Below are 25,103 nucleotides of genomic sequence, written 5' to 3'. Positions count from 1 at the left end.
TCTTACTTTAGTCTATATACCTAACGGTTGCTAGTAAACTAGAAAGGCTAGCACAACAGTAATCTGTGTGGTAGAACAGACAGATCCATAAAGTGAAAGTATATTTCTGTTTTTCTGATATGGTCCTGGAATATTGAAGTTCGTACCAATTTACATCCCTAACAATGGCAGCTGTTTCCTAATATCCTACATATCTGGTAATTCTCTAGTCTTCTTCCCAAATAAGTGCAGATTTGTGATATTATTACAGTATGTTTAAATACACCCATAGTAAATGTAGTTTAAAACCACAGTCTATTGTCATCAATGCAGAATTAAAAATTTGGAAGTTTAGAATTAAAAATACATTATGAAGATTCATTTACTGAAATGACGTGACTTAGACTCTCAAGCCAATACAGCTTCCCCCCCCCCCCCCCCAAGAAAAGCTGAGTATATCTCATATACTTCTGGTGTTATTTAACATGCAAATAGGCTCGTTAAAGATTAAGTCTGGATTTTCACAAATTTTCAGTGTATTTTTTGGATTGTTGCTGCTCAGCCTCATTTCCTTTCTAACTTTATTGCACCTTTCCTTTATTTTCCCAAACGTGCATGCACTTTTTTGATAACTGTGTTGTTGTAAGTAACTGGTCACACATGGTGTTGTTGTACAGTTGAACATAAGTAATTTCTTCAGGACCATTCATGCACTCTTACATGATTTTGTCTGTTAAAATATGTGGATGTTTGATTTATCAATTCTGTTTGATTTACTAACAATAAACATGCATGCAGTAATGCTGTATCACTATTTTGTGTGTATACTTGTGGTTTTTAAGACTACTGAAATGCCTTTTCTTTTACAGACTCAGTTAAATTTGCTTCTTGAGAAGCTTCACAGTACTGTAAGTACATACAGAGATGCAGGCTTACCATTTTTCTGAAATAAATCATAATTCGTTTTCTCGTGTCTAGTGATAAATAATTGCTTCAGAGTTTGCAGTTATATGGTACCTTTGAAATGTCCTGCTCTGCAGGTGATGAATATTAATTTGCTTTTCAAAACAAAACAAAAGCAAAACTTGGAAAAAAATGTTGTAGAATGGAAGTTAAACAATTTAGGTTAAAAAAAAAATATATATATATATTAAAACTGTCCGAGCTGCAATCTCCGTTCTTGTCAGTTTCATTTCCCTCTATTCACTGGTAATCACTGGTGACTAATTTTCAAAAGATTCAGAGATGTTACTTAGAAGTAAGAAAATAAATTATTAATTTCTGTTTTCAGATTCCATAAGCTAGTTAGAACTAGAATGTCTTATTTCACTTTTGCGGTAGGCTGCAGATACACAGATGCTCAAAGAACCTGCTTCCCCTAACAAGAATTTGCTGTTTTAGCTGATGTAATTCAATAGCTTGCAGAATTCTCCATGTAATTTGACATACTGATTTTTTTAGAAGATGCATTTGTAGGAACACATTCTTGTTTCTCTTGACAGCGTGTTCTAACCGATTCTGAATAGGAGATTATGCTCTGTCAAAAGAAGGGGGAAAACAAGGCAAATGATTGGGACAGGTGCTAGAGCATAGTTAAAGTTTTACAGAAATCATGAGGATGGTCTGAAAGAAAGATAACCTCCATCATTCACAGCACAGTGGAATTAAGAGTCGGTCCAGGGAAAAAAGTGTGGCTGGAGGTGCTCTGCTCTGACTTCAGCTAACACATGATTGAGAATATGTTGTTACTAGACAGATTCCTTGATGGGCTGTCTCTCACTCTTGTCTGTGAAAAACACTGCAAACAAGTAGTAGAAATATGTTTTATTAGTCCCAATTTCATTTTAGTTTATAAGGTAGGAGGTTATCACTGGCTACCTGTTAACAGAAAAATTTGAATGATCAACGTTGCCTCACAAAAAAAAAAAAAATCATCCTTAAATAGAGGATGACTATGAAATGACTAGAGAAAGCAGCAGTCAAAACTGTAGAGGTAATATATTTGGGGATGAGCAGGCTGGAACCATGTGAGGGAAGGGAGAGTGAAGACATAAGCCAAAAGAAATTGTAAGTGAAAGCTAGAAAAAAGGATGGTCAAGTTAAATTCATCTAGCATGATTCCAGTGTCAGGAGACTGGTAGCATGTGAACTCTGGAGAAATGAGGCATTTAGGTGATATTACTGTGGAGACAATGAGTGTAGTATAATCTAGACTGCTAAACCTTAGTTAGATTGTAAGCAAAACAGTTCACTGAAAACCCGAAAGTTAAGGTTCCAATTAAATAAATGGCTTGAGCATTGAGATCAGTTACCTCAATACCAAGGCTGGACTGAAAAAAAAGGGTATATGAGAGCAAAAGAATGTCTTTTTCTTTTTAAAAAGGTATTGGTTTTTTTTTTTTTTTCTTCACTTTCCCCTGCCCCCTGTAATTCTTAAATGACTAACATATTTCAGGAGGTTTCAAAATGTACAGATTCTGCTAACTCATTGTTTTGGTAACAGGGATCTAGCTTTATTCGCTGCATCAAACCTAACTTAAAGATGACAAGTCACCATTTTGAAGGGGGGCAGATCCTCTCTCAGCTTCAATGTTCAGGTAGTGTATGCCTCTGATACTTTTCCCTGTGATGTTTTTTTTTTTTTATTATTTATTTACTAGGCCATTGTAGCTAGATCTAAGTTTGAAATATGTGAGATGGAATTGATATTTCCTTCCTTGAACCCTTGCTTTCTAGGAGGTAGCTTATTTATGCCTTATGAACAGTTACTTAGATGCTTTGTAACTTCTCATTTTAGTCAATAGAACACAGAAGTGATTAATTTGAATAGTGATAAGGTCTCAACTGTATAAGAAGATTCATTCTACTTTCCATCAGCTGTTTATTCCCTTGCTTTTAATGACAGTTTAGACACCTGGTGCATGTGTAAGGAGTCATGTATTGGCACTTAAACTGCATCAAAAGAAGCAGAAGTGATTCTCCCCCTCTATTCTGCTCTCGTGAGACACCACTGTAATGCTGCATTCAGCTCTGGGGCGCCCAACACAAAAATGGCATGAATGTATTAGAATGAGTCCAGAGGAGGGCCACGAGGATGATCAAGGGGCTGGAGCACCCCTCTCTCCTATGAAGACAGACTGAAGGAGTTGGGGTTTGTTCATCCTGGAGGGGAGAAGGCTCTAGGGAGACCTTATAGCAGCCCTCTAGTACCTGAAGAGGGCCTACAGGAAAGCTGGGGAGGGACTCTTTGTCAGGGAGTGTATGGGATAGGGGGACAATGGGGAATAGGTTTAAACCAAACAAGGGTAGGTTTACATGTAGATCAGATATTAGGAAGAAATTGTTTACTGCAAAGGTGATGAGGCCGTGGCACAGGTTGCCCAGAGAAGCTGTGGATGCCCCGTCCCTGGAAGTGTTCAAGGCCAGGCTGCATGGGGCTTTGAGGAACCTGGTCTGGTGGGAGGTGTCCCTGCCCGTAGCAGGGGGGTTGGAACTAGATTGTCTTTCAGGTCCCTTCCAATCCAAACCATTCCGTGATTCTATGAAACTTAGATTTCCTGATCTGGAGCTGAATCCTATCTCGTTATGTTGCCCAGAATGTTAATAGAGCAAAAGCTCAGTGCAGAGCAACAGAATTCCTTTACATTGTTGTGGGAATTTGTGCGAGAAATCCCTTTGTGCATTTAGAGCAGTGTGTATTATCTGAGATATATAATCATTGATGCCTGTTTTCTTCGATTCTTATAGATAGTATGCTAGAGTTGAATAGTCTGTTTTACTTTTTCAGCATCTCTTTTTACTATTGTTAATTTATTTGGGAGCTGAGCTTCCAACTTCAGCGGTTTTACCTGTTACTTTATATGTTACAAATTGTGACGCCATGTTTTCGTTATTCTTGAAATAGGCGCTTTCAGATTTTACATCTTTATTTTAAAGGACAAATACTAGCAGGTTTGCTCATTCCCCACTGAACAGAGCAATGAAAGGCTTCCATGGGAATTACAGCGTTGTTATTGTTGTTCTTCATAGGATGTTTATTCACAAAACGACTTCAATATTTATTTTTACTCTTTTCTGTATATTTGTGTATTTAGTAGCTTGTGCTTTTTGCTTTTTTTTTTTTTTCTCTTTTTGAAGTTGAGATATTTCTAGGTTCTGGAACTGATGTTTTAGCAAGCCTACCCGTGTTTCATGTTATGTCACCATTGCAAAACATTAATAAGGTTTTCTCAGAAATTAGAATTCCATTAAGAACATTTAGCTGTGGATTTCTTCAGGTTAATAGCATGTCAGAAAGTCAAAAATAAAAAAATGAACCTTTTTTGCTACCATAACAATTGCAATGTCTTACAAGCTCACTTTCCATGTGTGCTTACTTAAGCTGCAGTAAATGAAGCTTAATTAAGTAAAAAAGAAAAGAAGTCATAATAAGTAAAGTTTAATAGTAGCAGTGAGATGCAATGCTATAAAAGACATTCTATAAAGACAAAGACCACAAGTTACAGGTAAACTTCTAAGTAAGTTTTTGAGCTTATATGGTATTGTAGGATTATGTAAACCAGTGGGCAAAAAGACTGGCAGAGTCTTGAAGTAATGTTTGAAGTAATTTGAACCTTTTCCTGACTTTGTATCTGTGCTTCACAGATGCCCTAGTTACAGATAAAATATAGTAACAGCATTACATCTTATCAGCTGATACCTAGTGCTGCAAGAACACAAAATGTTCTAGCGCTGTATTTGCATTTTACCCTGCATCTGTACCACAACTCACAAATATCTTTTGCATGCTAAAAATAAAAGCCTGGCTGGGCGTTGTTTGTTTCTTTCTTTAAAAATGAAGTACAAAATGTCAACTCTTCTAAAAAGAAAGAATGACAAGGAGAAAAAAAAATGCTCTGCATGACTAGATGTTAGTTTTGTCTCAGATAGGGAGAAGATACAAGTTCTTCTCATCTGTTTGGTATTAACTTTTTGGGAATGATCACATGATCAAGAAGTTTTAGAGGTTAAATCAAGCCCCAGCTGAAACTTGTGGTTTGGCCTCTGAACAATGTCTGTGAGGCCTACGCCATAAGTTATCATAAAAATCACTGCTTTATTTGCATTTTGCTGATTCCACCTTTTGTGCATGTGTTTCTGTGAATTTAGGAATGGTGTCTGTTCTGGACTTGATGCAAGGTGGTTTCCCTTCGCGAGCTTCATTTCATGAACTGTATAACATGTACAAGAAATACTTGCCTGAAAAATTGGCACGACTGGATCCTAGACTCTTCTGCAAGGTAAGAGAGAAATCTGAAAATGTATTATTGTTTTATTTTGAAGGGGGAAAAATATCAACCTAACTGTTTTCTGTGTTTCAGGCACTGTTTAAAGCTTTGGGACTGAATGAAGTTGATTACAAATTTGGGTTAACCAAGGTGTTTTTCAGACCCGGCAAGGTAATGTTTCTTGAACTACATGAATATGAATCATAGAATAAGTTGGGTTGAAAGGTACCTTTGAAGGAGCTTTGTTCAACACCCTGTTGAAAATGTGACCAACTTCAATGAGGTTGCCCAGGGTTTTTCAAAAACACTGTTCATAATCTGTGGGGAAAAAAGTCAATGCTGACATTGATAAAACTGATTTCATAGTATTGTTGCTAATGCTGCTGTATTCCTGAAGCAATAATCGTGTTCCACAAATTGCCCAGATGTTGTACCAGTCACTTAAGACTATTTTGTTGAATCTTAAGAAGAGCAAGTCAGAGAAAATAAATAAATATTTTCTGCTAAACTCTAGTTGAAGCTGAAATCTCTTTCTATGATTCTGAGCATTGCTGCTGCTATGCAGAGAAAGAAGTAGGGAGCTGTTATGACTAGGAAGGAAAATTACTCTAGTCATTGAAGAACGTATAATTATTAAAAAATAGAAGTGCAGGATTTTCAGAAAGGATTGCTTTTAGTTGGATTTCTTACAGGAAGATTAAAATTTGAGAAGAGTTTTCAGGTTTTTTTCCCCCTAGATGCAGAATTAGAGGTGTCATGAAATTGTAGAAGATCAGAGTGAGTATTCAGGAAGTGGAGAAACAAATAATTCTTAAAAATTTTGGCAATACATTTTTAATATTTAATAAAGGGTTGGATTATGCAAAATGCTAAGTGTTGCACATCAATTTAAAAATAAAACAGTGGTCATTCTTGTTGTCGTCAAATATCCCAGATGTACATGCTCACTGGAATTAATTGAAAGCCAGTATAATGGTGACATAGTTTACATTAATAATATTTAACTTTTTGTTTTTTAACTCAACATGCTCTTAAATAGGAATATAGTCTAACACGCTGTTCTCCTCATTTGTAAATCTGGTTTTGCATTTAGTTTGCAGAGTTTGACCAGATAATGAAGTCTGATCCGGATCACTTAGCAGAGCTAGTTAAACGAGTGAATCACTGGCTTATCTGCAGTCGTTGGAAAAAAGTTCAATGGTGTTCACTCTCAGTGATCAAATGTATGTATTTTATGCTTTATTAAATATTTGTTAAAAAATATAGCAAACCAATTATTAGCACCTTGAAATGTGGCCAAGGACATGTATAGCAGATGCTTCCATACTGAACTCCGAGTAATTACTTTCTGGGTTGGTGAAATTTCTTAGGCTTTTGTTAGGGATTTATATGAGGGCTTAAAGCTAAGGTTTGTAAAAGTGGTGGTAGACTGTGTCTCCCTGCCTTCTGTATGTTTGGGTGCTTACCAATGCCTGGGTAAACACCTGCTCAGAAATAGCTAGCAAGCACAAGGATTGTGGGGGAACAGACAGCAGGAAAAGACAATAGTTCAACTCTCAGCTGACACCATGGAGTTATTTAAGCCTGGGAAGTGCCTGCACAGAGGTTATCTCCAGGTGAAATCTGCGTATTTGGAAGCACTGACATGAGAAACAGGGAAGACATCTCCACTCCAGTTATTACTGCTGATAAGCAGATAGGTGCCTATCACTATCCAAATATTGTTTCTAATTGCAAACACTGCCAAGCTTGATGTAGAAACATAGCAGTGTGGAATAGAGATTCATGGTGATAGGGGTTTTGTTTTTTTTTTTTTCTTTTTGGTGTGTGTGTGTGCTGGGTGCTGAATTCTGCCTGTTTGTTTTGTGGGGTAGCCTTTAAGCCTAGCACAGGATTGTGAATATTCTGTCTTTTATATCTTACGTGTTTGTTTTTTCAGTGTGGACCTAGCTCTCAATGCATGCTATTTATATACAGTAGCCATCAGGTGTGTGAGAAATATAAAAGTTGTGTTAAATTGTTTAAACCATTGAGACTCAGTATCTTTTGTGTGTTTACAGTGAAAAATAAGATAAAATATAGAGCCAGTGCCTGCATCAAAATACAAAAGACTATTCGTATGTGGCTTTGCAAGAGAAAACACAAACCACGGTAAGAGAATATTCCTTTCTTGAAGAAAATGGCTATTTCTATAATACTTTCTTGTGAATGTAAAGAGATGTACAATGCTGAATTAAATGTATCTGCAGTCACTGAAGTGTGCTAAATATGATTGAAAGGTATGATTTGAGAAGTACCATATTTTACCTCTCTTTCCCAAGGATGAATAGCCTGAATTACATATAAGAAAGACTTGTTTTTTTCTTCTTAATGATGAGGATGGTGAGGCCCTGGTACAGGCTGCCCAGAGAAGCTGTGGATGCCCCATCCCTGGAGGTGTTCAAGGCCAGGCTGGATGGGGCTTTGAGCAACCTGGTCTTGGTGGGCGGGTGGGGAGGGGAGGTAGAATTGGGTGGGCTTTGGAGGTCCCTTCCGACTCAAACTGCTCTGTGATTCTATAAATCTGAGCATTTCCAAAGAGGTTTGTTAATCTCTTTGTTCATAAAATCCTTCAGTGATAGCTTAGGTATTAGGCATTCTTAGTTATGTCTCTAACTGCAATTTAAGCTCAATAATTTTTGTCCTTTACTCATTCACAGCTTCCATTATAGGCCCCCTTTCTTCTGTAGCTTAATAATTATTTGTTCTGTCTGTCTTCCTCTTCTAGAAATCAAGTAATGTCATTAGGTTTACTCTGATTGCATGGAATATTGATGGAAAAGCCACACACGCACACATATACAAGAATATACATATATTTATTTTACATCCTTTTGATAGTTATGTTTCATTTCGGTCCTTGACGTTTTTGATTTCAGTGATTTCTTTTTAGGAAGACTGTCTGCAGCATTGTAATTTGTGTGCATGGCCTTCAGTATTGGTTCTTTAAGAAGCTGCAGGTTTTCCTGGACTCCTTTTGTTTTCTCCCAGATTTTTTTTTTTTCCTGTGGGGTCTAATGATCGGATTCCATATTGTATAGTTAAGTTTTACCTGATTCAGACCTGTGATTGATCTTTCAATGTCACATCTCAAATTTATCACTCTGGTCAAAATCTTCGGGTGGTGGTGATTCTAATGATTTGTTACTGAGACAAAAGCATTGATTATCAAAATAAAAATCCATTTATCCATTTTAAGTCACCATATGCTCAGAGACCTGGTCACTGATGATTGGTATTAACAGTGGTTGTTAGTAAAAGGCTGTTCAATTAGTTCATGTTGATAATTTTTGAATTTCAAAAAGATTGTGAGATTTTTCTGAGAGCATAGTTTGTCTCCCCTGTCTACCTCTGTAATGTGAATGGTAGCTATAGTTTTAAATATGTCACCTTCTAAAAACATCTCAAATAAAATGTCTTAAATTCACAGCATTGATGGTCTGATAAAGGTGCGTACACTGAAAAAGAGACTTGATAAGTTCAATGAAGTAGTAAGTGCTCTGAAGGAGGGAAAAGCAGAAACAAGCAAGCAGATCAAGGAGCTGGAATATTCTATTGATGCTTCAATGAACAAAATTAAGGTATGAGAGAAACAGTTTCTTTCTACTGGAATCTTTTAAAGCCTTAATCTAAAGTAGAAGGTCAAAGTATTTTCTTTTTTATAGGAAAACATTTAAATATAGAAGTCTCATTTTTCAGAGACACCACTTACATCCTGTTCAAAATTATTTGTGAATGTAGCTGAAGTAAATCTGGATTTTGGAATTATTATCTGTGTTTCAAAATCGGCACTAGAGAGTTTAAAGCAAAAATGTGTCTTGATCTTGTGAGATGGGTGTTGCTAGTCAGTTGCTTGTTGCTTTTATTATTAATCAGGGCTGAAACTTACAAGCATTTATCACAGAATGAGGAGATTGATATTCCAGTTATGAAGGTTTTTTTAAGACCTGGTCATGAAGGGAAATCAGTTGTTGAACTTGTATCAAGGCTTATAGTTCTTAGTCTCTTACAAGGAAAGCACACAGACAAAATGAAAATTCACCAGAATTTATCAGTGTTAGGAAAAAAATGTTGAGTTCTGTGTTTCATACCATGTTAATAGCCTTCTAAATGTCCTGTATTAAGATTTTGTTGTTTAAAATCACTGTTGGAGAAGTAATAGAGTTAGCCTGTCAACCTATACTTATTTTTTTTCCTAATAAAAATTATACAACTTGATTCTCATCATGATACATCCTTATAAAAGGTTAGGAGACACCCCATGTCACAGTTTTAGTGGTATACCTCATTGTAAATTGTAAAATTCAAATTAATTAAATCATCGCTATCAACGAAATTTGAAAACACGTAGTGAAGGCAATTGCATTATTTTTTCTTTTAACACATTATTTGCTACTGATGCCTTTTTTAATCTGTTACTTACAATGTGCTCCATATTCAGACATATAAGATTGTGTGGTGGCATAAAAGGCACAGCTGTAAATAACCACTATAGGAGCTAAGAACATGACACAAAATGCACCTAGTTGGCTCTCAGTTTTCATCTTAGGATGGTAAGCATTAATTTCTGTTGCATAACTGTGGAGCTTCAGAATTGAAGGCATGTTTTAAAGGAAAATCATGTCTAGTTTCAGTGATAAAATGGAGACTACTTCCTACAGTTATATAAGAGAGAGGAGAATAAAAGATCCAGAGGATTATAGGAAGGAAGGAAGGCAAGTTCAAGCTCCCCAATTCTGGAGTGTAATTTAATATAAGTAGAATTTAATTACAGCACTCAGTGCTTTCAGCTCTCAAATAGATTTTTCAAATATACATTTTTTAAAAGTGAATTACAAGTGTAAAGGAATATTAACCCCTCTTGTTATATCATTTTGCAGACCACAATGATGACTAGAGAACAGATCATGAAAGAATATGATGCTCTAGTTAGAAGCTCAGAGCAGCTTCTGAGTGCGCTGCAAAAGAAGAAACAGCAAGAAGAGGAAGCAGAGAGGCTACGACGCATCCAAGAGGAAATGGAAAAAGAACGAAAAAGACGTGAAGAGGAAGAGCAGCGCCGAAGGAAGGAAGAAGAAGAAAGGCGTCTGTGAGTGTCAGACAAGTTGCTGGTTTTAGAATGAGAAGAAAATAGGGAAGGCACTTTAATGAGGTTACTTTTAATAAGTGCTTAAAGAGAGTCACTTGGATTGTACTTGCAGTGTGCTATCCACTGTTAAAATACTTCTTTTTCCCTGATGACAATTTCTAATTTAGATGTAATCAGAAGAGGCGATGAAAGATATTTTATGATTCAGCTGGCAATAAAAATGGATTTAGAAAGGCCCTTGACTTTACATACAGGACCTTGTCATGAGGACTGTACAGACTCTTGGATTACCACTTAGTTTTATGGAGCCTGATTTCATATCTCTTGTTCGCTTGCTTTGCAATAACTTTGCAATAACTAAAAATTTTCATTTCCTCTTCCTCTTTTGTAATAGGAAATCTGAGATTGAGGCAAAGAGAAAACAGGAAGAGGAAGAAAGGAAAAAGAGGGAAGAGGAAGAAAAGCGTATTCAGGTAATGTTTTAGCTGTGTTTCTTGTTGTTGTTGTTTGTTTTGTTTTTGTTGTTTTTAAAATATTTTTCACGGTGTAGGACCTCCATGGTGTCTAATGGCTTATAAATGAGTCTTAAAATTATACAGCAGTATTACATTAGGCACACTTAATATCATCTGTCTAGAATTACTGCTCTTATTGAATTACAGCTACAAAAGGAGGAAAAGATGCATAAGGTAATCTGAGTTTTCAGGTAGGAAGGAATGTGCATGTGAATGAGAGGCATAACGAAGCTTCTGCTGGCAGCAGAAGCTGCAGAGATTTTTGGATTAAGAATGTATATTTTATCTGAGACAAAAGACAGAAAGGACCAAAAAAGGTAATATTAAAAAGTATTAATATTTCTAAAAATTCTTCTGATAGTGTTTGTAACTGAATGGGAATAGAGAGCAGAATGAGATGCCAGATTTTTTTTAGCTTCTTGCAGTTTTAATAATGAAGAAAATAAAAAAAAAAAAAAAAAAAAAGTAAGCAGAAAAGTAACAGTGATTCTTTGCTTTTATTAATAAGACTAGCCTTCAGGACTTATAACAGTTTTAGCAATGCTTTCAACACTGTTCTCATAAGCATCTTCCTAGACAAACAGATGACAGATGAGCTAGATAAATGGACAGTGAGGTAGCTTGAAAAAGTGGTGGGGACTGCTGGGCTCAAAGGGCTGTGATTAGCAGCTCAGTGTCTAGCTGGAGGCCTATTGTTTGGTCTGTACCCCTGGCATAAATATACACTTAATAATAATAAAAAATAATTATACACTTCGCTGTGTGTAGAAGTACCTGCTTGGGGAAGTGTAAAGCAGACAAGACAGAAGCAGACTCTTCTCAGTGTTATCCAGAGAAAGTACAAGAAGAAGGGGCAAGTTTGGGGCACTTTTTTTTTTTTTTTTTCTGGAAAAGTCATATGCAGACTCAGGCCATGTCAAGTATCAGCTTCGTTGTAAACATTTTCAGAATATTGGTAATATTGAGAGGCTACAAGTACCCCTGTTAACTACAACTGTGTAGAATACATGCAGTTCAAACTCTGCTCCTTCTCCATCTGCCTTGATTTCTGACGCTTCTTACTGATTCCACCATGAGCTCCCTGAATTGCGTCAGGACCCAGATCTTGTTTTCCTGTTTTCTCGGAGATTCTCTGTGTGACCTGGGTAGAGAGGAGTCTCAGAAAGAATAAGCTTCCCTTTAGGGGCTGTTGCCATAAGCACAAGGCAACGTGCTTGTCTGTCTCTGATTACAGACTTGTAAAGTCCCCTCTGTGATTAATCAGAAACAGATTTTTTCTCCTTTTCTATATTTTGTTATCCTTAGAGTTAGTCTAACACTGATTTTCCTCATTGTTTCTGCATGCCCTTTTCTATCACCTCACCATTTTTAATGATAAGCAAGCACCTGACACTAATGCCAAGATTAGAGCCTAACTGATGAAAAATGGATCTTTCCAGTGTTGTTGTCTATCACTTGTACTAGAGTAGTAAGCAATTCTGGCTTACAGAAGTTAAATGTAAAAAGAGTAAGCTGCTCTTTGACTAGTCTCTGAATCATTGCTTGGAGACCACCATTGCAGGTGTGCCTAGTGTTCTGGGAGAAGCTGGTAGGAAAAGTTTCCATTCAGGGACAGTTTAAATATATTAAATAGTGTCCACTCAGGAAGTGAACTGGACGCTTGCCAGAAGGTTTTAAAATGTAGTCTGCCAGGACTCTAGAGAGCAACTCTAGAGATAGTATTTATTTGTGTTTCGGGGATGTGAACATCTGCAGTGCAGAATGTAATTTACACTTTCACTTAAAAACACTTGCTGCATTTGGATACAAGGCAAGATACGTAATCCAGTAGGGCACTTTTTTCTTCTATGTAGTTAATTATTTGTTATCTATTTTTCTGGCGGTGGTCCCTGTCAGATAATCTGCAATGGTATTCACAGGGAAAAGTCACTGGTGTTGCACTCTGGTGTTGCACTCTGGTGCAAATTCATGATGATGAGTGGGAAGTGACTTTGTCTCCAGTGTTGGCTTTTGGACACCAAGAAGGGTACTGCTAAGAGTCTGCATGTATGACTTTCAGAAGTTTGAACTGAATGGTCGCATTTTACTTACTATGTTTGCAAGTCTCGTTGTTAAATAATGATGGTAAGCTGGAATTGCAGCTTTGTTCTGCAGAGGCATTATATTTGGATTATTTTTCCGTTGCGGTAAGTAGAAATTTTGAAATGTATTTAAATTCAAACCCAGATCAGGTTCACAGAAGATTTCAGTGTTCATCTTCATCCCCTTTCAAAATACACAACAAAGCTAAGTACAAAGCAGTGCCTTTTGTAAAATCTTGTAATGCTAAGTGCAGAATATCAGGGGAGTATTGTGTTAGTGTTGTGGAGAATAATCATATTGCTCTGTGTCATCAGAGTTTTAATGAAGTTAGACAAACTTTAAGTCTATATTTCATAATAAAATAGATTTTAAAAAGCTATAAATATATTTGTGTATTTTTTGCTAGTTTTTGCTTATGTACTATTTTTTTTTTTGTAGATTAAAGCTAAATGCATTTTTTTACACATATTTTTATGATACAGGCTGAAATTGAGGCTCAGCTAGCTAGAGAACGAGAAGAAGAAACCCAGCACCAGGCAGTTCTTGAACAGGAACGTCGCGATCGTGAACTTGCAATGAGAATTGCCCAGACTGGAGCAGAACTCAGCACTGAAGAGACAAAGCTTGATGTAGGATTGTCCAGGTACGGACTTAAAAGCTTAAATTTCTCTCTTTTGTTTCTCTCACCCCTTTGTGAAAACTAAACTCTTGTTTGTTTTATGTATTTTTCTATTAATTAAATAGTATCTTCATTTTATGTCTTGCTACATCAGTAATTTAGTAGGTGTTTATGAATATGACTGCAGTTCTCTTGTCTGAGTTCTGGCAAGGATGGCAATCATTTTAAGTTATGATTTTTATCATCACTGGCTTAAAGTAGGGAATGGAATTTCTTCAGTGGTAAGTAGTAATAAAATGTACCCTTTTTTATATACTTTATGGTTCCAATAGTATATTATGAATTCGTGTATTTTATTTTGCTTTGTTTTGTTTGAAAAAGAAGACCTCTTTTTGAAGGCAGAAATAAGTTCTTTCTGTGTCCTGACTGGTAATTTTTTTTTAGAATGAATTATGTGGGGCCAGTACCGTAAGTGTACACAAACTTGGATAGCCACCAAAGGCTTATTGCTTTGGTTGGCAGAAGGAAGAACTTGGGAAAGAACCTTAGGAAGAACTTGGGAAAGCACCGAGATGTTGTTCTTGTAATATAAGTCCTACCATGTGATTGCTTAACCTTGGGCAGGGAGGGAGTAACAAAGTGCAGGTAGACTGTATTCTGTCGCTAGGAAGTTGCCATGGTATTGTGCTATACTGGGATGGGTATAAAAGAGCAGAAGTAGAGATAAGAGAAGGTTTTTTGCTTCACTTGTAACTTGCATCGGAGTCCGTACATTCATTGCCACAGAATTAATGTATTTAACACAGATGGGTTTGAAAATCAAATGTCTTAAACTTTTGTTTTCTTTGAATTTTTTGTTTTGTAGAAGTGCCTGCTTTTGCTGTACAGATCCACACTGCCTGCAAAGCAGGAGCTCTCTTCTCCTCTAAAGAAATTTTATAGCCAGTGAATGTTCACATAGTTGGTGTATTTTCTGTGTGGGTTTGTTTCTTCCCTAGAAAGCACATCTTAAAGATACTTTCTATGTAGTTCTCCGAAAGAGCTAACATAAAAAGATATATTTGAGTGACATCTCAGCAATTACCAGTTCATTAAAAATAGGTGTTTTTTTCTTTCTTTTACTAGGAACAGTTCTAATTTCAGATTACCCAGTTCAGATAAGAACAAGACAGAGACAATACTTAGCAAAGCTTTGGTACCCAGTCAGGGTACTTTCTAAAGGATCTGTACATTAACCAGGATTGGCTTTCTTTTTCTTTATCAAGAACACAGCAGTATTAGGATATGTTATGGTGAGAATTTGGCATAAATGTCCAATAAAAGTAGTACTTACTGGTCAAATTATATATAGGACATGATCATGTCACTGGCCTAGTGATGTGAGTATTCATTAGATATTTGTTGTTGAAAGAAGGTTGTGTAGGAAAATCTCAAGTGTTTCTGTGGAACTTGAAGCTCCCAGATGTGTTCTCTTTACTATTCTGATTTCATATACTTTTAGTAGCTCTGTGCCTGCGTGCCATAGCTAGGTAACTTCTTTTGTCATGTACAATATTAATCTATAGACACTTCAACTCCGATTACTGTGTAAAAGGAAAGTTTTCAAGATTTCACTTGTATTTTTTTCTGAATTAACTTAACTTCTTAAAACTGTAGTTTAAAAAAAAGGAGATAACAAATTATTGTAGAGGAAGAAATGTTAATATGACCCACCTTTTCCTGCTTCAGATTATTAGAAAGATAACTAAGGAAATAGTTTACCTAACATAAATATCTTCTGTTTACAGAGCCAATGGAACAAGCCCTCGAATGACTGAGTATGACACTTTTTTCTATTTGAGTACTCTAATAGAAAAGATGTAATATTAATCAGTTCAAAGGAAATTTATTCTATCCTCTTATTTACTAATACCCCATCTGTAAATGAGAAATCAATTTATAATATACCCTTATGTCTCATAAATTTTCTAATATATCTAATAATATCTATTTAAAGATGGTTATAATTACTGTAAAATTTTTCACATACCATCAATTTTTCACTGCCTTATATGATTATATGATAGTCTTAACAAAGAATCATGTTGATACACATATTGGACACTTCAACTCTGATTACTGTGTTTTTGTCCTCAGTTTTTATACAATTGCTATTGTATTGGCTCAGATGTGATTTTAATATGCTCAATTGAATGTCCAAATTAATTGCTTCACAGACAGTATTCTGGATATCTTCTTGCTTTCCCTGTTTGTATATTGGTGCAATATAGTACTTTGAAGGTAAACCCAAAGTCGTGTAGCGTCACCTGGCAAATTTCCCTCAAAGATGGATGAAGGGAGAGATTAGACAAGACGGGATCAGAGAAATCAATAACTTTCCTATGTTAGCGAAACTCGGTGTTTCCTGCTGCTCACAGTTGGTCCTGGTCTTTTCCTTGTGAAGTCCAGAAATGGATGGTGACCACCCTGATAGGTATAACTGCAAGTTTCTCTCTGCTGCGTACTGGTTGGAGAATGAAGACTCTTCTGAATGATTAGAAAGTACAGAATGGTCTGAACAAATTAACACCGCAATGTAAATCCTTTCTTAAAAAGATAAGATTTAAATCTAGAAGAAAATAGTAGAGACTTTTCTGCCCAAATGAGATTTCTTCTTAGCCTTGTAAGAACAATCCAAGTTCTAATTTGTAGCATATTTGATACTGGCGCTTTTGTAGGGATATATGTGTGTCTTCACTATGGCATTTAGATGCAGTGTCTTTTAACTGCTTGCATAAAGAAGCTATCTGTCCTGTTCCTAGAGAAGCTAAATGAATAAGGACTGTTGTTATTTCTTGTGATGGGCTTATCCAAGCGTAAAACATATCAGTAACATGTCTCTAAATCTTAGATTTGGAAGGATTTTTTAATGGAAAAATAGGAAAGTTTTCAAGATTTCACTTGTATTTTTTTCTGAATTAACTTAACTTCTTAAAACTGTAGTTTAAAAAAAAGGAGATAACAAATTATTGTAGAGGAAGAAATGTTAATATGACCCACCTTTTCCTGCTTCAGATTATTAGAAAGATAACTAAGGAAATAGTTTACCTAACATAAATATCTTCTGTTTACAGAGCCAATGGAACAAGCCCTCGAATGACTGAGTATGACACTTTTTTCTATTTGAGTACTCTAATAGAAAAGATGTAATATTAATCAGTTCAAAGGAAATTTATTCTATCCTCTTATTTACTAATACCCCATCTGTAAATGAGAAATCAATTTATAATATACCCTTATGTCTCATAAATTAATATCCTAATATATCTAATAATATCTATTTAAAGATGGTTATAATTACTGTAAAATTTTTCACATACCATCAATTTTTCACTGCCTTATATGATTATATGATAGTCTTAACAAAGAATCATGTTGATACACATATTGGACACTTCAACTCTGATTACTGTGTTTTTGTCCTCAGTTTTTATACAATTGCTATTGTATTGGCTCAGATGTGATTTTAATATGCTCAATTGAATGTCCAAATTAATTGCTTCACAGACAGTATTCTGGATATCTTCTTGCTTTCCCTGTTTGTATATTGGTGCAATATAGTACTTTGAAGGTAAACCCAAAGTCGTGTAGCGTCACCTGGCAAATTTCCCTCAAAGATGGATGAAGGGAGAGATTAGACAAGACGGGATCAGAGAAATCAATAACTTTCCTATGTTAGCGAAACTCGGTGTTTCCTGCTGCTCACAGTTGGTCCTGGTCTTTTCCTTGTGAAGTCCAGAAATGGATGGTGACCACCCTGATAGGTATAACTGCAAGTTTCTCTCTGCTGCGTACTGGTTGGAGAATGAAGACTCTTCTGAATGATTAGAAAGTACAGAATGGTCTGAACAAATTAACACCGCAATGTAAATCCTTTCTTAAAAAGATAAGATTTAAATCTAGAAGAAAATAGTAGAGACTTTTCTGCCCAAATGAGATTTCTTCTTAGCCTTGTAAGAACAATCCAAGTTCTAATTTGTAGCATATTTGATACTGGCGCTTTTGTAGGGATATATGTGTGTCTTCACTATGGCATTTAGATGCAGTGTCTTTTAACTGCTTGCATAAAGAAGCTATCTGTCCTGTTCCTAGAGAAGCTAAATGAATAAGGACTGTTGTTATTTCTTGTGATGGGCTTATCCAAGCGTAAAACATATCAGTAACATGTCTCTAAATCTTAGATTTGGAAGGATTTTTTAATGGAAAAATAGGAAAGTTTTCAAGATTTCACTTGTATTTTTTTCTGAATTAACTTAACTTCTTAAAACTGTAGTTTAAAAAAAAGGAGATAACAAATTATTGTAGAGGAAGAAATGTTAATATGACCCACCTTTTCCTGCTTCAGATTATTAGAAAGATAACTAAGGAAATAGTTTACCTAACATAAATATCTTCTGTTTACAGAGCCAATGGAACAAGCCCTCGAATGACTGAGTATGACACTTTTTTCTATTTGAGTACTCTAATAGAAAAGATGTAATATTAATCAGTTCAAAGGAAATTTATTCTATCCTCTTATTTACTAATACCCCATCTGTAAATGAGAAATCAATTTATAATATACCCTTATGTCTCATAAATTAATATCCTAATATATCTAATAATATCTATTTAAAGATGGTTATAATTACTGTAAAATTTTTCACATACCATCAATTTTTCACTGCCTTATATGATAGTCTTAACAAAGAATCATGTTGATATACATATTGGGATGGATACTTTTAAAAAATCAGTAGCTGTTTATTTTCTGTACTTTAATTTGTACTTGATTGGCAAGAGACTATCACAGTTAGAAAGGCTGTTTTTATTTTAATGTATTTGCTTTATGCTTACATACCAATTTTTTTTATAGGGAACAAATGACCAATGAAATGTCAGAAATATTGTCTAGGTAGGTGAGACAACAATATTGAAGGAATCAATCATTTCCTGTAAAGAAATCACTCATGAAATTGGTTGGGGAAAAAACGGCAGGGGGGGGGGGCTTTGTTTTTTAAGTGCTAAGCAAATAAGTAAATGATCTCTTTCAGATAAATTTCCTTTTTCAACACCTTTTTCATTACCAGTCATCATCTGATTTTACAGTAAATATTTTTTTGCTATTTTAATTGATTACATAAAAACCAGTAAGAACAGTTTCTCTACGTTGGTATTTTATGTAATTTTGATAGATAACATTATTTGAGGTTTCTTCTCTTTTCACCATTCTTATGATGAAAAGTGGGGCTCCACATCTGTGGAAGAAGAATTTCTAAAAATTCAAGATTTAAATAATTTATGTTAAAATTTTAAAAAAGTCAAAATTTAAATAATTTATGTTAATATAACCGATTGTTTAATAAGGATATATTTCACTTTTCATTCACTGTTTCCATTCAAATAAAAAGTTCTGAAAACTGCTTTGTTTAAAAGCATATAAAAAACCAACTCAAGGCATGTAAACAAAATTTTCTTCTGAGATTGTTTGTGTGAAATAATGAAAGATTTTGTGTACAATGCAGAAATAAGGGAGAAGCAGGGTTAGATCTGAATACAATTCTACTGTAACAGTCTCATAGTTGTTTATGTTAGAATATATTTTCTGTTGAAAGAAATGGTTATAGTGTCCTCCATACCCGTGAGTGATTAGGTGTTTGGGTGTCACCTGAAGACAAGGACAACATTTTGACATTCATTGTCTGAAGTTTCACATCAGAAGTTAAACTGTTTGAAGTTTTTAAAAGTGAATCTTGTAAAATACAGCACTCTGCTGTGTAGTCTGAACATGGCTGGTGTTACATGATTGATGTCTAGTTACAGTGTTGATAATTGTGAACACTCCTGTTGCCTAAATTTGTTACTTGCAAAGGTATTTTAAAAATAGAAGTAAACAATGCTGCTTATAATTGTTAGTCTGTGAATCTAGATGGCCAGATTATACTACGTATATTGACAAAGTTCCAATGACAATGGCCAAGTCTTAATATGCAAAACCCACAAAACTTTGACTAAAATCAGAAGTTGTTATGTTTGAATTTAAAATGCAGTACTTCTTTCTACATGCGTGTTTGACAATTTTTTTTTCACTATTCATATACTTGAAACTTTCAACTTGAGACCTTATTGGTTGGTTTGTTGTTGTGTTTTTTTTTTTTGTTTGTTTGTATTGTTTGTTTGTTTGTTTGTTTTTTTATTAAGTCTGAAAATACTGTTTATGATGCAGAGCATTGCCAAATTGAGTGGTAAAGAGTGACTGTCAAGGATGATACTCCTCAGAGTAGCACTGTAATGGAAAAGCTAAGCCGTTCAATTGGATTAGCATTCTTAAAGATTACTACTTTAACCAGAGGTCTTATGGCCTCATTTTGCTGCTCTAAATTATGTAGCGAACTCTTAGTGGTAGGTAGTGTTGCTAAATAAGGAAAATCCTCTGGATTTGTCAAAAGTTCAGCAAGGTTAGATACCAGATAGCGGAAATTACATTTAGTAGCAATCCTTTAATGTCCTACTGGCATTCTATTGATAACAATGTTAAAATGAATATTTTGAATTGAATTCTCCATTTCATGATATATATATATATATATTTTATACTTACCATGAATAATGCTGAGGGTGATGAAGAGTTACTTTCCCTTAGTACTGATCAAAAGGCAGAGGTAATTTTTCAGTCAGACTTCTCATGTACCATAACTGGAAGCTGTGTGTTTACTCAAATTAGTAACATGAGGAAGAATAATTAAACTGAGGCTGCAATAAACAGTAAGATCCTGTAGTTTTAATTACACTGGAAGAGATGGTGCCGTTGCTATTAAGAACATTTGGCTAAACAGATTGTTTTTATTCTATCAAATTTAACAAATGCAATTTATTTTTATCGCTGCTTTCAGAAATGCTGCATCTATACAGAGAAAACTTTCATAGAAAATATCTTCTTAACTAAAAAAGGAAAATATATAATCTAACAACTTATTCGTACTGTTAAAGAAATTGGAGATTTTAGTAATAGTTTCTCATGTGCTGTTGACTTCATTGCACACTACTTACATGATAAAAGCCTTTTGCCTTTGAAAAGAACTGTTTCTGGTTAGGTCTTTTAGTACTGGTCAGTGTGATTTTTGTTCTTCACTTCTAAGAGTGATTTTTGTTCCTTGTTATCTACTGTAATAATGACTTTTTTCCTCTCTCCAGACCAGCTACTGCTGTTCTCAGATAGCCACTATAAAATTAATGTAGAGTTAGATTGCTTTCTTCTCTCAAATTAGACTTCTGTCAGAAGCATGGAATGTTTTCTCTAGTGTTGAAAAAAAGATTTTGTTCATCTTTTAAATAGCAGAAGAAACCTTTTCTCCCTTCAGAAATATTTTCCTTTTCTCCCTTCAGAAATATTTTCCCTTCTTGTCTGTTTTTCTAATGGAATTGAAAATGTGTATGGCCACTCTTTGTGTTCTGCATATTGACTAGTACCAAGAAAAAACTGGAGTGGGGTACACACAGAGACATTGAGTATGTGTCTTCACACATAAGCACTCAATATTCCATGGTGATTCCTTTTTACCTTTAAGCAGCCCATCAGATTATTCGTTTAGAAAGATTTTGGACCTAAAAGATGCTTTCCTATTTTTTTTCTTAATCATGGGAGCATCTTGAAGTAATTTGTTATTTTGCTTTTGAATTCAGTCCTGCTATTCATTTTCGTTGTGATAAGTGTGCTGCAGTGTTGATTGTAATACCTGTTCCTCCTGTTGTAAAAATCCCTATTCCTTACCTGTCCCTTAAGAAATATGTATATATTTTAATATATATTATTTTTTGAACAATTATAGAGGTCCTCAAGTTCAAGCTACAAAAGCTGCTGCTGGTAATAAGAAGTATGATCTGAGTAAATGGAAATATGCAGAGCTTCGTGACACCATCAATACATCTTGTGGTAAGTTTTATTTTCTTATTTCTGAGAGAAAGAAGTCAAGCCCACATATACAAGACTGCAACAATATGTTTCAGCTAAATAGTTGGTCCAATACATGGTGCTAACGTGTGTTCATCCTTAATGCAGTTCAGATCCTCTTATGTGTCTAATGAAGAAACCTGGGAATCAGTCTCTTAGTATCGTGAAATTCAGCAAAATTAAAGTATGTTTAATAAAGTGGACAAATAATTTGGATCTCAAAGTGGAAGAACCATGTATATCTAAGTCAAATTAGCTTAATTAACTCCATCAGGCTCGGTGCCACGTTTGGAGAGATGTATCCCTGGAGAGCCTGTCCCAGTGCCCAACTGCACTCTCAGTGAAGAACCTTTTCCTAATACCCAACCTATCCATTCTTCCCTGATGCAGCTACATGCTGTTCCCTCGGGTCCTATCACTGGTCACCAGAGAGAAGAGATCAGCACCTGCTCCTCCACTTCCCTCCTGAAGAAGCTGTAGACATTGGGAAAGACTTTGCATTGTTTCATTGGGAAAGATTTTTGTCTGCACCTTAAAAACAAGCACACGGTCCCCAAAAGCATTTTTGCTTTCTGTTCAATTGTTCTGTTGAATTACAACAGAGGTTTGTGCAACTGCTGAACAACAAATCAAAATACCAAATCAACAGAACATATATAAGCTTTTAGTTGTCTTTGAAAGTACTTCATTATTTTTAACTCCTTCTTCAAAGAACTTCAAAGAACTGCTCGGTTACAAAATTTCAATTTCCTGCTAATTTAATGTATTAATGTAACAACTTGATGTACCTATCAATACAGAAAAACATAAATATAAATGACATACCATAAATCATCCTTCTGATTTTCTCACTCCTTCCTTCTTTTCTTATTTTTGAGACAGATATCGAACTGCTGGCAGCTTGCAGGGAAGAGTTTCATAGAAGGCTAAAGGTGTATCATGCTTGGAAATCCAAGAACAAGAAACGCAATGCAGAAACAGAACAACGTGCTCCCAAATCAGTCACAGACTATGGTGAGGAGAGAGAAATTCATATTTATATTAATTTTGATGAAAGTATTCCAGAGAAAACATTTCTAGAACAAATTTTGTTGTTATGTTGAAGAAATTGCTTTTTCAAGAGAATTTTCATATTAATAAGGTAAATATTTTGAAAAGATTGGAACTGGCGAATATTTTGCAGAAAGTAGAATATGTTCATAATAGATATATTGAATAGCTCTTCCTAAAACTTTTTTTTTCATACCAACTCATATACCAACAACATTTCCATACTCATACCAATTCATATACCATACCAAAATTTGTTAGAAATTAAAATTGGTTCTTGATTTGGTAGTGCATTTACAGACATCTTTATTAAATGTTTATTGCTATGCTGCTTAAGACTAAGAAAGATTGTTTTCCATTTATAAAGCCTTGGTTTGCATTTTGAGACTTCTGAGACTTTATTTTTAAGATAGTTCATACTAGTTCTGACCGTTGTAGTTAAAATATTGCAAGAGTACTGTTAGGTGTAATTGTCTGCACTGAACTATCAGTAAGACTGGAATAGAGATTCAAAACAGTTCTCACAAATAGTCTGGAGAACTGTGTATGTGTTTTTTGGTGCTAGGAAAAACATTTGGAGTCCAGGCAAAACAAAAAACCTTGGGTGGTTTCTCTTGCTTTCACCCTTTCTTAAGATATAGATATGTAGATGCCGATGCTTTTAAAGAGAGTTAATCATTTCCTCATTCAAGTTGCCTTATATATTTCAGGTTACTTTTTTCCTTTTATGAATTCTATGAGTGTTGATACTGCAATTTTTGATTATGGGATTACAAATTTTGCAGAGTGTCTGCTTTCATATTAGATAGTTATTCAGCTGATTTCACAGATGGGTACTTATTGCCAAATAAAAAATATTCAAAAACTAATGAAAATCAGTGACTGACATTTAAATTCAATGAGAAGGTTAGGAGTTACTGTGTTACCACTGCCAAACCTGAAAATGAGGTGCCCAGTTTCTGGAGGTATATAGATTTGGTAGTGGTGGTTTTGTTTGGTCCAGTGATCATCTGATAAAACAAGAGTCTACCAGATGAACAGAATCACAGCAAACTGATACAATGATTCAGACTTCCTGTCCTCTGGTCCTGGCTGCAATGGGAAGAGGCAGAGGAAAGGTCAGATGGGGACAGGATGTTTCCACCAACATCCCATTAGCCTGGGCTTAGGGCACAGTCCGGGGACATGGGAAAAGTAGATCCCAGGTGCTCTACTTTTTCTCAGCGTCAGTTGTTATACAAAGGTGTCTACCTTCTATTGATTCATTTACAGAGTTAGGCATTGCTTGAGCATTACCTGAGAATTTGAGTTTTTCAGGCATCTTTCATTCAGATATATGGGCAGGGGAGATCTGGACTCCTAGAAAAAACCTCATCAAAGACTGGGGTCTTGTGGCCATGCCTTGTGATGTTGCTTTCAGTGCTTAAGAAAGCTTATGAATAAAACAACGTGAAAAGGCATTTCAAGCATTTCTGCAAAGTAGTAAGTTGTTTTGAATTAGAGCTCACAAATTTTGTTTGGAGCTAAATAGCTAAAATAAATATTCATGTATTTTATTGCTGATGGGAAATATTAAAGAGCAGAAAATCTTTGGATTTCTGCAAGTAAAGCTTAGAATATTCATGTTCTCATCACATTTAGCTAAAATGAGAAATTTGCAGCATTCTCTCCAGTATTTTTCAGTGCTTTTTTTCTTTTAACTTGAAATATGACTTCATATTTCTGAAGACAAGTCAGAATATAGCAGTTCATAAGAAAGTCACTGAAACTTTAGGTGTTCTTGATAACGTCAGAACTAATTCTTTTTATTGCAAATAATTATACTATATGAGCATTTCACATCTATGTACTGTAATTATCCAAGAAGGTAGTGGGAAGGAACTCTGATTTCTTAGATGTGTAAGCTAAAATTCTTCTAGGTGTCAGTGGATGTGTGCTTCAAATGATGATGTTTTCTCTTTCCATCTTTTCACTTATGTCATATGATTTTAGAGTTATCCTTTGATTAAAGTCATACATGCAGTACAGGATTTAAACAGGTTTGTGTGCTATTATTAGAATAGGCAGTTTTGATATTAGTAGAGGTCTGGGAATTAAAGATGTTTTTGATGACAAATACGAAAAATTAAAAGTACTACAATAATTATGAAGACACTTTTTGCAGTCTGTACTTGGCATGTGTACAACTGAGGTTTTGAAACAGGTGTTGTAAAATAATCAGTTTCAAAATCAAATCCAGAAATAACTAGAAGCAATTGGGAATCTGTAAAAGCTGAAGAAAGGAGACATTATATTTATGTCAATGAGCAGGAAATGAATAGAAATAATTAGCTCAACACCTATGTCTCTCTATTTGTCTATCTTCAACATTGGTGAAAAACAAGGTAAATAAATTGTAACTTTAAAAAAGATCAGCACTTTTATGCTTTGTTCAATATGTAATATTTGTTTACAGATTTTGCACCATTTTTGAACAACTCACGTAAGTGGGGAG

The 25,103-nt window shown here is 35.0% G+C and overlaps 1 protein-coding gene across 8 annotated transcripts in view; it reads left to right on the top strand.

Annotated features, from left to right (window-relative positions):
* The window catches only part of MYO6 (myosin VI), a 104,613-nt gene that overhangs the window by 74,620 nt on the left and 4,890 nt on the right, over window positions 1–25,103 (top strand). Inside the window, exons 19-35 of one of the 8 annotated variants that reach the window (XM_032184189.1) lie at window positions 849–887; window positions 2,483–2,576; window positions 5,128–5,258; window positions 5,340–5,417; window positions 6,340–6,469; window positions 7,307–7,397; window positions 8,716–8,866; window positions 10,166–10,374; window positions 10,769–10,847; window positions 13,454–13,614; window positions 15,378–15,407; window positions 16,704–16,733; window positions 18,034–18,063; window positions 18,485–18,523; window positions 21,438–21,541; window positions 22,442–22,573; window positions 25,065–25,091. In XM_032184189.1, the coding sequence (XP_032040080.1) occupies window positions 849–887; window positions 2,483–2,576; window positions 5,128–5,258; window positions 5,340–5,417; window positions 6,340–6,469; window positions 7,307–7,397; window positions 8,716–8,866; window positions 10,166–10,374; window positions 10,769–10,847; window positions 13,454–13,614; window positions 15,378–15,407; window positions 16,704–16,733; window positions 18,034–18,063; window positions 18,485–18,523; window positions 21,438–21,541; window positions 22,442–22,573; window positions 25,065–25,091 (1,555 nt within the window). The remainder of the gene's footprint in view (window positions 1–848; window positions 888–2,482; window positions 2,577–5,127; window positions 5,259–5,339; window positions 5,418–6,339; window positions 6,470–7,306; window positions 7,398–8,715; window positions 8,867–10,165; window positions 10,375–10,768; window positions 10,848–13,453; window positions 13,615–15,377; window positions 15,408–16,703; window positions 16,734–18,033; window positions 18,064–18,484; window positions 18,524–21,437; window positions 21,542–22,441; window positions 22,574–25,064; window positions 25,092–25,103) is intronic. The other 7 variants (XM_032184192.1, XM_032184191.1, XM_032184190.1 and 4 more) reach the window with 7 other exon arrangements.

The sequence above is a fragment of the Aythya fuligula genome, chromosome 3 (assembly GCF_009819795.1).
Source record: "Aythya fuligula isolate bAytFul2 chromosome 3, bAytFul2.pri, whole genome shotgun sequence".
Classification (NCBI taxonomy): Eukaryota; Metazoa; Chordata; class Aves; order Anseriformes; family Anatidae; genus Aythya; species Aythya fuligula.
Note: the sequence above shows the minus strand (reverse complement) of the source record. Positions and strands in the feature narration are given on the sequence as shown.